General features: G+C 40.1%; 1 protein-coding gene and 1 long non-coding RNA gene across 5 annotated transcripts in view; one reads left to right on the top strand and one right to left on the bottom strand.

Moving 5' to 3' along the window:
• Positions 1-5,938, top strand: part of ARL15 (ADP ribosylation factor like GTPase 15) — a 441,654-nt gene extending 435,716 nt beyond the window's left edge. For 3 of the 4 annotated variants that reach the window (XM_015140047.3, XM_078004127.1, XM_078004125.1), the window contains one exon: positions 3,149-5,938. In XM_015140047.3, coding sequence (XP_014995533.1) covers positions 3,149-3,301 — 153 coding nt within the window. In that variant the 3' untranslated portion in view covers positions 3,302-5,938. 4 annotated transcript variants of the gene reach the window in all.
• Positions 3,754-14,602, bottom strand: LOC144341415 (uncharacterized). The gene is made up of 2 exons (XR_013418334.1): positions 10,695-14,602; positions 3,754-10,373 (listed from the first exon to the last, which is right to left on the bottom strand). It is a non-coding gene; the product is annotated as an uncharacterized LOC144341415 (long non-coding RNA).
• Between the last annotated feature and the right edge of the window lie 2,101 nt (positions 14,603-16,703).

Raw genomic sequence — 16,703 nt, 5'->3', positions numbered from 1 at the left:
TTTATGTAGTAGATTTTGGATGTTGCATACTTCAGCTGATGGGAAGCATTATTGATCAAATACTAGATTGCATCGTAAGCACAGTGGTCCCAATTTCTGAGCTCAGTGATACAACCTGCAGCCTTACTTTATGGCAGAAGCAACAAGATTGACAGCTCTGATTTTCAGTTCTTTGGAGCAGCCCCCACCTCCTTCTAAGGGTGGACTTAGCCAGGGTTCCCTACCAGTCCCTCCTCCCTACTCTTTTTTCTCCTGTTGGCCAATGGCCCCCTGTTCAGCTAACTGGCACTTCTTCCCTCTGCAGGGTTGGGTTGGTCCCTGATACTGGTCTTTGCACCAGAGAATTTCAGATTGTCTTGGATGTCAGTTGTTTTCAGTGCCCTAAAGAAAACAAGCTAAAAGAATGGAGTTTGTGTTTTCAGTAAGCAAGAATTCTCTTAAAGCTGGGCATGGTAGCTCACACCTATAATCCCAACACTTTTGGAGGCTGAGGTGGCAGAAGTCCCTGAGCTTAGGAGTTCAAGACCACCCTAGGCAACACGGTTAGACCCCACCTCTACAGAAGATTTTTTAAAAATTATCCCGGTGTTGTGGCATGCACCTGTGGTCCCAGCTACTCGGGAGACTAAGGCGGGAGAATCGCCCAAGCCTGGGAGGTGCAGGCTGCAGTGAGCTGTGTTCATACCATTGCACCCCAGCCTGGGTGACAGAGTGAGACCCTATCTTAAAAAAAAAAAAGAAAAAGAAAAGAAAAAGAAAAAAGAATCCTCTTAACATGATTTATAAAATACCTTGGGCAAAAAATTGTTCTGAAGTTGTGTTCCCATTTTCTGATCTGCAAATGAGATGCTCATAATCTTCAGAATCAGAATTAATGAGGATCTTGTAATTCTCACAGGTTTTTTTTTGAAAATTAGTGTTTATTACGAACTTGCGGACATTGATAAGAAGGCTTTTTGGACACACTTGAACTATAAAATGTTAGCATATTTCTGGTTCCTAAATTAGCATAACAGCTTAGTATTTCTTATAAAGAGAGATAGATGTCTTCTGGCTTATATGAAAAAGTGTACAAACATATTAAACCAATTGGGATGGCATATCTCTACTGTCAACAAACAGTAGTCTGCACTGGTATTGGCAAAATAGAACCGTATTTGAGAATGGCATTTAAAGTGGAGATACTTTTTTTTCTAGGTCAAGTATTGACTAAGGTAAGACACTGGAATTTTTCATGACATATGAGATTGAATGAAATTTGCTAGCCAAGAGCATCTTTGAACAGTGTCTCTTTTGATGTTGCTACTGACTGTGTTTGATGTTATGTAAAATCTTGCTGGGCAATAAATATAATGTTCTAGTTTTGTATGATACAGTGTGTATGAGTGGGGAGCTTCCTGAATTTTGTGTTTTATGATACCTTTTGAGAGAAGATCATCAATACTTCTAGAAGCCATAATAATTTGCTATTTATTCACAGCCAGGAATTGGTAATACTAAATGCCATTAGTCAATATGCTGGCCAATATAGTAAGAGTGACTTGTGACTTATTATTTTTTATTTTTTTATTTATTTTATTTTATTTTGAGACAGAGTCTCGCTCTGTTGCCCAGGCTGTAGTGCAGTGGCACAATCTCGGCTCACTGCAAGCTCCACCTCCCAGGTTCATGCCATTCTCCTGCCTCAGCCTCCCAAGTAGCTGGGACTACAGGCGCCCACCACCATGCCCGGCTAAATTTTTTGTATATTTTTTAGTAGAGATAGGGTTTCACCCTGTTAGCCAGGATGGTCTCGATCTTCTGACCTCGTGATCCACCTGCCTCGGCCTCCCAAAATGCTGGGATTACAGGCATGAGCCACCACACCCGGCTGACTGGTTATTAATTGAACAGGTTTTTAAGCACATACCTGTTATAAGTTCTTGCTTTTTCCGTCCCAGAAAATTCAGGACTGAAAAAGAAAAAAAAAAAAAAAAAAAACTAGAAGATTGTATTCATATATGTAAATTTATGTAAGTTTGTATATACATATAAACATACATACACGCAGTTTCTTTTTTTTTTTTTTTTTTTTTTTTTTTCTTTTTGAGATGGAGTCTCGCTCTGTCGCCCGGGCTGGAGTGCAGTGGCCGGATCTCAGCTCACTGCAAGCTCCGCCTCCCGGGTTTACGCCATTCTCCTGCCTCAGCCTCCCAAGTAGCTGGGACTACAGGCGCCCGCCACCTCGCCCGGCTAGTTTTTTGTATTTTTTAGTAGAGACGGGGTTTCACCATGTTAGCCAGGATGGTCTCGATCTCCTGACCTCATGATCCGCCCGTCTCGGCCTCCCAAAGTGCTGGGATTACAGGCTTGAGCCACCGCGCCCAGCCCATACACGCAGTTTCTATCCTTTCCTAGAAAACACGCTATCAAAAACTAGCCGGGCGAGGTGGCGGGCGCCTGTAGTCCCGGCTACTCGGGAGGCTGAGGCAGGAGAATGGCGGGAACCCGGGAGGCGGAGCTTGCAGTGAGCTGAGATCCGGCCACAGCACTCCAGCCTGGGTGACAGAGCGAGACTCCGTCTCAAAAAAAAAAAAAAAAAAAAGAAAAAGAAAAAAGAAAACACGCTATCATGTCCCAGAAACAGATACTAGAAATTTAAGAGAGAAAGAGAAAAAGATTATTTAAATTAGATTTTTGTTGTGTTATGTGCTTGATGGTCAAAATAATTGAGTCTTGAGTAATCAATATAGTACATACTGTAAGTCGTCACCAATTTAATAAGTCGGCAAGTGAGATAGTGAAAGCTACTCTGCTAATTATTTTGATTAAATTGAATCTTTTGGTATCTGCAGTGTATCTTACCTGGTGCCATAGTGCAAATAATTTTTTCTCCGACTTCATCAGACCTCCCATGCTGCTAAATGTATGGGTGGAATGGTGGCTTGCATGCAGATCATTCACCTCTAAAGAAAACACTCCCAGGTCACAATATCTAACCCACATTATAACAACAGCTGTGAACAGACATCCACACTGCAAAGTCGTAGGCATCACAGTTCGTATAAATTTCGCCTTAAAATTCCTCTACTTTATCCCTCAGAATTTTGATATGAGAAAGTTTCTGATATAATTAATAACCTATTTATCTTTATTTTTTCCTCTTAAGATCAAAAAATATTTTGAACTTGAACCACTTGCACGTGGAAAACGCTGGATTCTGCAGCCCTGCTCACTGGACGACATGGATGCACTGAAAGACAGCTTCTCTCAGCTGATTAATTTGTTAGAAGAAAAAGACCATGAAGCTATAAGAATGTGAAATCTGACAAAGAAAACAGGCTCCCAAAGGCCTTGAACCTACCATGTTAGTTTCTCATTTTAATTTTATTTTGGTATCAAGACTATATTGGCTTCAGTATCTATTTTTCTCTGGTCATTTCAGACTCTCATCTCTCTATTAAAGTGAATATTCTGTAGATCAGATGAATTATCATCGGCATTAACGTCAAGTACACACTACTGAGAGAGAATTTATTCTCTGTTTACCACTAATTATCTTCACCGCATGTCTCTTCCTTCTGTTGTTCTAAGCATCTCTTCTATACTCTATGCTAAAACGGATGGAATTCATGGCTTATGGAAATCAAATCCCTTTTGAAGAACTCAAAAAGACTCACAAGACCTTGATCATTTTCTCTGGGTTTGGGAGTGGAGTATTATGTGACTGGGACTCCACAAAATATGTATATTATTTTCAAGATCTCTTGGGGGTTTTGTTTTATTTTATCTTACTTTTATTATTATCATTATTATTTTTTGTATACTGAACTTATAGACTATGAGAGAAAAGTGAGCATCAAAAACTTAATTAATCCCCTTATCAGGAAGGAATATCCTGCCATAGTAAAATTAGCTCTGAAGAGCTTAAAGATAAGTTGCATAATGTTTTCTTGATTACATCTGAAGTCTCCTCTCTTTGAAGAGCAAAGACATTGTTTCCGTTTCTGAGAAAAGTTAGAGGAAACTTAGGTACAATGCATGCATCACAGACTGCATTTGACTGAGTGGAGTCTTCAAATATTTTTTAATGGATAAATGAGCCTGCATAAAGTCAAGCTGCAATGTAACATAGATATCTTTTTCTAAAAACTTCAAGTGTTTGATTAAAATAGAGAAAATAATTTTTAAAATAATAGATAAAAATTTTAAAAACAGCCAGAAAAAGTATAATTTATACTGGTTAGGGTTTAAGCTGGCATGGATTTGACAAAGATAACAAAGACAGAATCATCTATATATTCATTCATTACATGCTACTATAGTTTGTTGGAGTCTGTTAATGCCTTCTAGTAGTTAAAGGTTTATCAGTATTTCTATTATAAACCTCTATTTTCAGGGGTTTCAATGTGCCCTTAAAATTGTGCTGGGGCTGCAGCAAGTAAATAATATTAGGACTCAGATTCAGTCTTTGGAACTAGCTTTTTTCCATTTAATTTAAATTATAAAATTGCATAGGGATAAATGTACAGTTTTGCTAAGGTTTAGCACCTTTGATCTTTTCTAAATCAGGAAAAAAATCTATGCATATTGAGGTTCATAGATGAAATATTCTTTGGCATACTTTGTAGACTTTGACCACTTAAAATACTAAGTGGCCAAATGATTTAAAAAAAAAAAAAAAAAAACTGCTCCCTACACGAGTGATAAAAACATGTTTGTAACTTTTAAGTAAAATAGACTGATACCCAAACACCACAGACTCACACTATATTATAGAATGACATAATACCTGGTACTTCTCCAAAAGATAGACTTCAGACCCTTAATGCCATTTAAATATAGTTTTTGTGGTTTAATCTTGTGAGTAGATTGTAATGAAATCATTACCTTTGAAACATCAAACACTTCTTTAAGCTTTTTTTTTTAATGCCATGAATCAGGAAGGATCCATAGTGATTCATATACAATTTTGTCTGCAGCATCCTTGAATATTTTTAACACTGTGTAATCCGTGAGCAGCACAAAACTTTTATTCTGATGACCAGTTACACAATTCCTGTTTTTATTTTGTCCTGTTGTGCTCACCTTCTATGAGAAATAAATGATTATTAGGCCTTGCTTTCCCTGCAAGTTCATTAAATGTAGAATGTTGTCTTTTTAAGGCACCGTGGCTGAGTGCTCCTAAGCCATCTGTTAAATGACTTCCCGTGGTCTGTGTGTGTGTGTGTTCATGTGTGCGCCAGTGATGGGCCTCTCCTCAGACCCACGACTGTCTGCAGCGTCTCAGCCGTCAGAATGAAAACATTATCAATCAGTACCCAACAACAGCTGTTTTTGACAAGTTTCTGTCTGACGCCTAATGCTTTACAACTGTCAATAAGGCTCCCTCTTTGTCTAGCAGGTCGGAGCTCGCCGTCTTGCTGCTTCCGCGAGGCATCCTGTCCTTGTAACCCTAGAATTTGCCATGTTTTGGAAATCCACGTGGGGGTGGGGTGGGGCCTGAAAGGGTGGGGATGGGTGGGTAGGTGGTGGGGTGGGGTGGGATGGCTGGGGGTGGGAGTGTAAGTCCTATTCCTACTTTCATGTAAAGTGCCACAGGTGTCTTGGTTTGCATATTCAAATATTATACAGGAAAAACAGTCTGTTATGTATTTCTTCACCTAGCTTCTTGTTACATTTATGGACGTTTCCAGTTTTTGTACCTTCTTAGCTAAAGCAGTTGCCTTTTTGTAATGGCAATTAATTTATATGGTAAAACTTTGTATCCACTGTAGTTGACAGTATTGGTTGCTAATTAACTGCCATATTGCCCTGTCTTTCAATTTAAAAATACTGTACCTGTACTTAAAGGCTACCAGATTCATGTGGACATTTACCAGGCAAGACCAGCTTGTATTGTCCATGATTTCTATGATTTCCACTATCTTCAAATGAAAAATAAACGCTGAATAGAATTGATGTTTTCAGACTAACTCCTTTCAGCTTTAGCATTTGGGAGTCCCAGATTTCCGTTTACATTTGTGTTGCCTGTTTGTCTCCAAAATAAGTTCTGCTGCTCTTGGGCCAAAACAAATGATTAATTCGCATTTCCTTTGAAGCCATTGTGAAAACCTTAAAAGAAAAAAACAAAACAAAACAAGAAGCAAGTATCTTTTCCAGTTGGTTTGTCTTCAGCAGCAATTTACTCTCATGGAAGCTGTTCCGTCGGAGTGTGTGAACAGTCTCAAGATATTATTACAAAACATCATCCTTCAATCAAAGGATTATTTTATAATATTTGCTGTTAACTAGAGTAGCAAAGTTTGGTGCAATGAATTATTTCATTTAATGGTGATTGATGCTGTTGTTAAGAAATATTTTTAAGTGACTCAAGAGAAAATACTGTGCATTTACAGATCCGTCCTTAAGGATGAAAGTATAAAAAAAGACAGTAAGAAAGAAAAATCAAGTGGTAGATAGATGGAAGAAGAGAGAAAGAAAAAGAAAAAAAAATACATAATTGAAAATGAAAAACTTAAATCCCAGCTTTTGCTTGCTCCCGATTGCAACATTATCATCACTTAGTATTTGAGTACACAGAGAGTTTGCAACGTTTCACTTCCAAGCTGGGATCTAACCTTCATTCCTAGGTTTATTTCTAGGGTAGGCAATTAGCAGTTATCAACTTCCTAAGCATCTCAGTCCTATCCAAGTAAATGTGAACAGAACTGTAAGATTTTGAAGCAAATGGGGTTTTCTTCATCTCCAGATTGCATATTCAGACTTGAATGGAAATCTAATATTCGTGCCTGGCTTCATCCTCTTTATAACTTTAGAGTGCATTTTCATTAACCTCCTGACCTAATGGTGCAAACAGAAAATGAAAAGGTATGTGGGGTGGTGGGGCTGGAAGTGAGAGTTGCCCTTTGGGATCCCTCATTTTCAATGCATTTGGAAGGGAGGGTCTGTCTTTGTTATGCAGAAACTTTAGAATGTAGAGTCCCTGTCTTGTTCCCCAGCCTGGGTCCTGGAGTTCATGCTGTAAAATGCATTACCACATCATGTTGGGAATTCCTGGCTCCCAAGGGCTCACAGCTTTTGGTCACCAGTGAATCAGCATGATTAAATTATGTGCATCTCAGGGTTAGATGTTTTTCAACTTAGATGCATGAAGTGACTGATGAGCCCAAGGTTTGGCACCCTACCCCACACCCCCTTGTACTAATTTAGGAACATGAAAAGGATCCCTTAGAAGCCTCAGATGGGTTGTCATTTTCCCCTCCCCTTTCCTATTCTCTTTGAATTAAAACTTTAAGTGAAAAACTTTTCTTCCACCCACTGTCTCATCGGATCTGGAAATTCTGACTTCCCTTCCTTGGGGTTCATCTGTTTGTAACAACTTCTCCATAATGTGACTTACTGTGAAACCAAGCAAAGAAGTTAAAAGTCATGAAGAAGAATCTCTCCAATATGCCCTGTCTAGCATCTTCCTTTCCTTACGAAACAAAGAGAAATTCAAAGCCCATGATTTTTCTATCAGATTTTTCTCTATAATCTCATCTCACATTCCAGCTCTGCTCTGCGAAGCATATTGTATTTGTCATGCGCGTCCGTGTGAAGAGACCACCAAACAGGCTTTGTGTGAGCAACATGGCTGTTTATTTCACCTGGGTGTAGGCGGGCTGAGTCCGAAAAGAGTCAGCGAAGGGAGATAAGAGTAGGGCCGTTTTATAGGATTGGGTAGGTAAAGGAAAATTACAGTCAAAGGGGGGTTGTTCTCTGGCGGGCTGGAGTGGGGGTCACAAGGTGCTCAGTGGGGGAGCTTTTTGAGCCAGGATGAGCCAGGAAAAGGAATTTCACAAGATAATATCATTGCTTAAGGCAAGGACCGGCCATTTTCACTTCTTTTGTGGTGGAATGTCATCGGTTAAGGCGAGGCAGGGCATTTGCACTTCTTTTGTGATTCTTCAGTTACTTCAGGCCATCTGGGCATATACGTGCAAGTCACAGGGGACGCGATGGCTTGGCTTGGGTTCAGAGGCCTGACAGTATTCACTGGCTCCTGGTTTAGAAAGGCCAACTACGGTGTTCTTAGGCTTAGCCTGACCCTTCCCTTTCTTGCTCTACTTCTCAAGTCCTGAGTGCACACAGGAATTCCCATAGGGCATTCTGGATGAATAATCACTTTCTACAAGGGAATAGTGTGGGCCTGGTAAACTTCACTTACCATATCTGCCTTGTAAGTCACTTGTACCCTGCTTGGAGAATAAAGAAAGTGGTTTCTAGATGTAATGCCTTGCTAGACTTAGCCAGGTTTATAATCCAGTCCAACTCCTTATTCCCACTGCTCCAGCTAGACATAGACCAACGTGGGTACAGCCATTCCACTGCACTTTTAAAAAACGATCTTCTGCAAACTACTAGATAATGGTGAATTCCCTCTTTCCTTCCTTCTTTCTTTTTCAAAAATATCTTCCTTTTATCTGATGCTCTCAAAAGATCCTACATGAATGTTTCAGCCTGGTTTTTTTCTAGCAGCAACATTTCAACCATGGAGGTGAGTTGGCAATGTAGTCCCCAGAGATGCTAGCCTGGCTCAGACCCAAGGGAACAAATCAAAATAAGCCTTGAATAAGCACCAGGTTCCCCAGACTCTCTCATTTTCCTGTTTCTTCATGGAATATAGGGAGGCGGAGGGAGCTGGTTATTTCAAAAAGCCTAAGATCACTTCCATCACAGGTAAACCCCTCCTGAAAGTGTGAAATCCAGCCTACAATGGACTTTCACTGACAAGTGATTCATTGAGACAAAGGCTTGAGTTCCAGCATCAAACAGATGTCAGACAAAACACCAAACGCCTATAAATGATTGCTTTGCAAGCAAGGGAATGACTGGAAGACCTGGCCTAATGATGTACCCCATGTCTGGACAAGCTTACAGAAGATGGGGGTGGAGGGAGCTGGTTTTAAACGGAGTCTGTGAAGAAGGCTATTTCTGGAGAGAGAAGTAAGACCACAATTCTTACCTGAGAGGTTCATGTTGAAATGAATGATTTCTGGCCAGTCTGCATATAATTCGTGTAAAGGTAAATCAGAAAAATGCGTGTCCAGGGCACCTCGAAGGCCAGAGTGATGTGGTATGACATTAAATCATTAGACATATAAATATTAAAAATGAGAAGATTTTGTTAGAATGGAAACGGCTCACCAAAAGGCAGAGAAAAGAATGCAAACAGTAAGTCTGGCTGTCATTCTCTGTAATCTGGAGCAAGTCAGGTTTGTCTCTGGACCTTCTCCAGTTGTTTTACAACTTTCTAGACATGGAGTGCATCAACGCAACACTTTTATTAAGCAGCTTCAACAGGGTTTTTGAGATGACAGCTTGTCGGGATTCAACTTAGCATTGTACAGTTTTATTTCACAATTGGAACTTTTGGTTTTAATACTTTTAGGAATTTATTCATTAATGCAACACGCTTTTTGTTGAACACCTACTATGTACCAGGGATTTATATCTGTAAATATGACATACTTAGTCTTTGTCTTTGTAGGACTTTAATTCCTATAACACCGGTTAAACTGGATTATTTTTATGACCATAGAGAATTAGATGGGGTGAGGGATTTTATTATATTAAAATTGCAATTTCAGTCTCTAGATTTAAAAAAGTTTGTTCTTGGTCCTATTTTCTGGTTTTTAGCCCTCGTAATTTAGAATTGTTTTTGAATGCTGTTTAGCTTCTGCGACCATTAATAAAACTAAAAATCTAACCATAGTGAAGATCTTGCCTCTTTTTAAGCATCTTTGTAAATAGAACCTTGTAAAGCTAGTACCTTTTCTTTTGCTATTTTTCTGCTACAACACTGAAGCATGTGTCTAGCACACAAAGGTGCTTCCAAAGTGCAAAACCAAACTCTTGTCAATTACCTACTGTTCTTTTCATCCTCTCTGTATTCAAAGGGCTTTGCCTCCTCTAGAACAGCCTTGTCTCATCCTGTCTGTTGATCAAACAAATGACTTATATTTGAAATGTTGAATGTTGAATCTGCAAGAGGAAAATTCTTATTCAGCAGTAGTCTCTTGTGTTTTATTCCACCTAACAGTTAAGGCTGCTGCATGTCTGCCACGATTCACATGCCCAGACAGAGGCAGTAACCTATAAGCATATAACCTGCTGGGTTTTTGTTGTTGTTGTTATTGTTCGACCTAGGAAGGTAGCAGTGAGTTTTAACTGGGTTTCAAGAGGCTGCTTTGATTTTCTGTCATCGAGGACCGGGAACTTGGAGAGACCCCTTTACACCATGATTTTGAAAGGGCACAAAGATAGATGTGTACCCGCCCCCCACCCGCTACACCCTTGTTCTGCTCTCTAATCTTTGCACATACCAGAGATTTCGTAAGTTCTGTGAGTACCTGGTTTTCTTTTTTCTTTTTTTTTTTTTTTTTTTGAGACGGAGTCTCGCTGTGTCTCCCAGGCTGGAGTGCAGTGGCGTGATCTCGGCTCACTGCAAGCTCTGCCTCCCGGGTTCATGCCATTCTCCCGCCTCAGCCTCCGGAGTAGCTGAGACTACAGGCGCCCGCCACCACGCCCGGCTAGTTTTTTGTATTTTTAGTAGAGACGGGGTTTCACCGTGTTAGCCAGGATAGTCTCGATCTCCTGACCTCGTGATCCACCCGCCTCGGCCTCCCAAAGTGCTGGGATTACAGGCTTGAGCCACCGCGCCCGGCGAGTACCTGGTTTTCTGCACGTACCAGAGATTTTGTTTTGCACATACCAGAGATTTTGTAAGTTCTGAGGCAAGGTCACAAGACGTGTTTAAGTAAGATAAACTCTTGCTGCCATAAACCTGCTCTCCCACCTCAAAGTTTGAACCAAAATATCAGAAATGGCGGGAACCAATCATAGTTAGCCAAATCGCCTTGTTCAAACACTAGCCAATCATATATCTGATTTGTATAATAACTCTATGCCCACTTTTCTTAGACTATATAACACTGCTCGGAGCTCAGTGGGGGAGCTCTCCTGCCCGTCTCGTTTCACGAGCGAGGGAGAGTTCCAGGTTCGAACCTGTAATAAAGATCCTTGCTGCTTAGCTTTGACTCTGGACTCTGGTGGTCTTCTTCGGGGAATAAACGGTCTGGGCATAACAATTTATTCCAAAATGGTACTTGGGCAAAGTCGTTCCTTTAGCAGGAGTTGACACATTTTGAATTTAGAACACTTTTACAAAATCTATACCAACACTGTTCACATTTCCTTGAACACCTAAAGGCCATATTTTTCCTGTTCACCAGTCTTAAGCCCCATGCTAGATGTGACCCTTAGAGAACCATGACACATCCCTTATGCTGTTTACTGGCCCAGATGTTCAGGTCAGATCACAAAAGTTAACTGAAATAGAAACCTCTCTATTTCCATTCCATTTGTTAATTTCAAATCACCCTATTTATTTATTTATTTATTTGTTTATTTATTTATTTATTTATTTATTTTTTGAGACAGAATCTCTCTCTGTCTCCCAGGCTGGAGCGCAGTGGCCCGATCTTGGCTCACTGCAAGCTCCACCTCCCGGGTTCAAGCAATTTTCCTGCCTCAGCCTCCCGAGTAGCTGGGACTACAGGCATCTGCCACCACGCCCAGCTAATTTTTGTCTTTTTAGTAGCGACAGGGTTTCACCATACTGGCCAGGCTGGTCTCGAACTTCCCACCTTGTGATCCACCTGCCTCAGCCTCCTAAACTGCTGGGATTACAGGCGTGAACCACCGCGCCCAGCCAGAGTCACCCAAATTTTTTATTTTTTAATTTAGGATTTATTTTTTAGAGATAAGGTCCTATGTTCCCCCAGGCTCGCCTCTAACTCCTAGGCTCTAGCAATTCTCCCCTGACGCGGCCTCCAGACCAATTTTCAAGTAAAACAGTAGGATCCAATGAAGTCATATAATATCAGCGATTAATCAAAATGTGTGGTTTGTAATTGGGTGTCTGCTCCTAACGAAATAAGGGGCAGTTGTCATCAGCATCTGCTAATGTCACAGAAGCAACCAGGCATAGTTACGTGCTTCCAGATAGAAGTGTAAAATACCACCGAGGAAGTATTCATGCCAAAAAATTGAACCTGAGTCTGATCAACCCTCTGGATCTAACAATTTGTAGAAAATACAGAAACAGAGGAGTAGGTTAAATGACACATGGTGACACAATAATCAAAATCCAGACTATTGAAAATTTAACTGACAATGAGCTAGTTTACTAAATGGCAAGATGGAAAAAAAGAAATGGAGGAAATCTGTAGATTAAAAGGATATGAAGAGCTCCATCAACCAATTACAGAGTATGGGGCTTATTTGGATTATGTTTCAAACAGGCAAAATGTAAAAGAATAAAATTTGAGACAATTGGAGAAATTTAAGCACTTGTTGAATATTTTATGAATTAAGGAATCCTTGATTACTAAGCTCTTTTAGGCATGATAATGAAATTGTGGTTGTGTATTTTTCTAAAGGAGTCCTTATTTATTAGGGGCACATACTGAGATCTTTATGGATGAAATATTATGATGCTCAAGATTTACTTTGAAATAATCTATTAGGTGGAGAAAGAAACAGAAGTAGGTGGGGATTAGATGAAATAAGATTGTTTGTGAGTGACAGCTGTTGAAGCCAAATCATGGTGAAGGAGGATAGTGATACCTTGTTTTCTGTCTCTAAATGTGAAACTGACATTCCCCTACCCTCTTTTATGCCTCTGAATATGTAATGACATTTTTCCCAAAAAGTTTTAAAAGAAAGAAAGAAAAGAGAAAATGAAGAGAGTGAAAAGACAAGCCACAGAATAGAAGATATTTTCAACACAAACCCAAGACTGGATATTTATTCAGAACTCTTGTAAATTGCTAAGAAAAAAAAAAAAAAAAAACAAAGGAAAAATTAGCAAGCAACTTGAACAGGCACTTCACAAAGGAAGAGGATATCCAATTGGTCAGTAAGTTGATTAGTAGTGAGGTGCAAATAAAAACTACCATGAACTGGCACTGCACACTCACCAGAATAGCTAAAATTAAAGATAACACCAAGAAAAAGAAAATAAGAGGAAAAAAAAAGAAATGTGTCCATCTGGCATGTTAATCAGCACTGAAAATTTGTGTCCTGACTCCAAGAATGAGGTTTGTAGCATGGTGACTAATCCCAGTGTTTGGAGTCACCTAGAATTGGCTTAGAGTTTGGCTGGACTCCTTGCTAGTTACATGACACTGGACATTTAAATGTTTGTGTTTCAGTTCTCTTGTCCACAGTGGAGATCACATGCCTTCTTCACAGGGTTATCATGAGGATTAAATAAAATCATGCACATAAAGTGCTTCTTATGGTGTCTGGCACACAGGAAACATTCAATAAATGGTGACGATGATGATTCCAGTAATGTCTGTTTGAAAGCATCTTTACTTTGCATTTCCGAGGTAGAAAGCTCTGCAAGAGCTGAGGTAGATTGGGAGGTGCAAATGGTGAGGTTTTACAGCCAATGAATTTATATAATGGCTACAACAACATTGGTCTTGGAAACCCAGTCTCACTGGTCATGGAGCTTTTGTAGATCAAGTAAATACACCTCCTTCCAGTGGCCTCAGAACTTCCATTTTTCATCATTCAACTGCCCACACATTGATTTATTCGTTCAACAAACACTGATTGAATGTATATTATGTGCAAGGCATTGAGCTATATGTATTAAAGAAAGGTAAAACCAAGTAAATTTAATCTGATATAGTGCTCAGGACTAAATATTTGCTATTTAAATATGATTATTTCTTCAGAGGTCATTGGTTCTACTTTCTGTGTCATCATTCACTTATAGTCACAAAAGAACAATGCTTATGTCTCTTTGTTTTCTTTTAAAATCTACAGCACTCAATAACAGAAAATCTCATAAATATTTGTAAATAGCTAACCACCTCAAGTTGAAGACAAGGGTTCCAAGTCATACATTTTAAAATATTGGGCTGGGATTACAAAAAGGTGAGCTTTACCATCAATGATTATAAAAGAGATTCATGTTCATTATGGAAAAATACAAAGGAGAAAATAGAAAATGACTAATCCTAGAAAGAATCACATTAACATTGTGATGCATATCCTTTTAATTTTTTTATGTGCTTTTATACAATGGGGGTCATACTATGCATATTATTTTGGAACATGCTTTTTATTTACTAATATATTAGAAGCATTTTCCATGCTGTTGAATTTTTTCCTAAAACATGATTTTTAATGGCTGCCTAGCACTTAGCAGTACCATTATTGCACTGGCTCCATATTGTTGGATATTTGGATTTCTGTTTTAAACGTCTTTGTTTAAGAATATTTGTGCACATTCCTTGATGCTTTTTGTACAATGGATACTTACAAGTGGAACTCCAGGGTCAAAAATTGTCAACACTTTGAAAGTTTTTAAAACATAGTTCTCAAGTTGCCCTCCTGAGCTGTAACAATTCATAATTCCTACCAGTGATTACAGGCTGGTTCCCCTATTTCTCTGTTACCTGTGACTTTGGGCTATGGAATTACTTTGAACTATCCTAATTTAATAGGTGAAAATGAAATCTTGTTTTGGTTTGCTTTTCTGATAACCTACATTCTAGCTAGACTTTACACAAACAAAACAGCTTTGGTCATCATTTTCTGGGGAAGTGGGAGAACTGAAAAATATTTAATTCTTTTTATTTTTTGAGATGGAGTCTCACACTGTCAACTGGGGCTGGAGTGCAGTGGCATGATCTTGGCTCACTGAGACCTCCGCCTCCCAGGTTCAAGTGATTCTCCTTGCCTCAGCCTCCTAAGTAGCTGGGATTACAGGCACCTGCCACCACACCTGCTTAATTTTTTTGTATTTTTAGTAGAGATAGGGTTTCACTGTGTTGGCCAGGCTGACCTCAAACTCCTGACCTCGTGATCCGCCCACCTTGGCCTCCCAAAATGCTGGGATTACAGGTAGGAGCCACTGCACACAGCCAACAATATTTAATTCTGTGCACTAAATTGTTTTACTCAAACACTTCCCTTCCACCTTTACATGATGTTGACCACATGATAGTTATGCAATATATGTTATATATGTTTTTGTAGAGTGGAAAGACACAAATAAACACTATGTACTTGTGATGAATCCAGTGTAGAAAATAAATGTGAAAGGAGGGGGAGAAAGCAAAAAGAGTAGAGGTGCAAAAGAGGCAGAGATCTTACATAGTAGTCCCTTGCCCATAAGGAGAGAATGAAAACACAAAGGGGAGGGTAGGCTGAAATCAAATTGCGGAGAGCCTTGAATGCCAGGATGAGGAAATGGGATGAAATGTAGTGGGCAGTGGGGGCCCACTGAATGCTTTAAAGAAGAGCAGCATAATCAAAACATTTACTTAGGGAAAGCAGCCTGGGCAGAGAGTGGGTTGAAAGGAGAAGCTCTAGGGTGGTCACAGGTAACAGGAAGGCAAGGAAATGTGTTAATATAAGAGGTGTAGCAGGAGAGCATTTGTCAAAAGGAACAACAAAACGACTAAGGCCAAACTGAAGAGCTGAGGTAATGAAGAAAGAACATGAAAACCAGCCTCCTTGACCTTGTTACCAACCCATTGCTCCACAGCCCCTCAGTCCTGAACAACCAACACAGGCTTGGGATGCCTCTGGAGGTGATTGGGTGAACCACATGATACTGGCAGATGAGCAAAGGTTCTGCAGGGTGCTATTCCCACACACTCATGGAAGAGTTCCAGAGGTCTGAGGAGCCCCACAAGCTTCCCAGAAAGTGCTTTGTTGAACACACTCTGGTTGCCTCAGATAATGAGATTTAATTATAAGCCAATGAATAAACCCACCAACAAATAAAGTGGGCAGGTATCCATTTCTGAGGCTGCATGACTGGGCTGCTGGGCTAACAGGAACTGCATATTTCAAGAGGCAGTAGGACTTTATATCATCCAACAACAGCTAGATGACAAAAACTTCTCTACTAGTCATTATCCCATTCAGGTGCAGCTTCACAGGTGTGCAACCTAGTACAGGGGTCTCCAACCCCAGGGCCACAGATTCACCTGTAAGGAACCGGGCCTTACAGCAGGAGGTGGACAGCAGGAGACCATTACCCGTGAGCTCCACTTGCTGTCAGACCAGCCGTAGCATTAGATTATCACAGGAGCGTGAACCCTATTGTGAACTGTGCATTCTAGGATCTAGGTTGCATGCTCTTTATGAGAATCTAATGCCTGATGATCTGAGGTGGAACAGTTTCACCCTGAAACCATCACCCCTGACTCCTCTCTCCCACTGTCCATGGAAAAATTGTCTTCCACAAAACCAGTCCCTGATGCTAAAAAGGTTGGGGCCCACTGACCTAACGCATTCACACAATGTCCTGTGTTTAAAAGGGCCCTGTGTTTGGCTTAATGCTCTGCTGTCAACATCTTGGAATTCTTCGTAAGTTTATTATAGCACTTGTGTTGTATTATAAGTAAAGTCCACAGGGCAATGGAGCCTTCATGCAAATAGAGGAGCTATTGCAATATGCATGTTCTTGTCTGCCTGTTCATCTACAGCATTTCCAATGTCCCCTGGGCACAGAATTTCGGTGAATGGGCCCGTGATGCGCAAGAGTTCAGCAAGACTCAAAACAGTACAAAGTAGTTGTGTTGAGTCTATCACCAGAAAGAGAGGACACTGGCATCCCTCAGAGGCCATGCTTTCCATCTGAACCTGAA

The sequence above is a fragment of the Macaca mulatta genome, chromosome 6 (genome assembly GCF_049350105.2).
Source record: "Macaca mulatta isolate MMU2019108-1 chromosome 6, T2T-MMU8v2.0, whole genome shotgun sequence".
Lineage (NCBI taxonomy): Eukaryota > Metazoa > Chordata > Mammalia > Primates > Cercopithecidae > Macaca > Macaca mulatta.
Note: the sequence above shows the minus strand (reverse complement) of the source record. Positions and strands in the feature narration are given on the sequence as shown.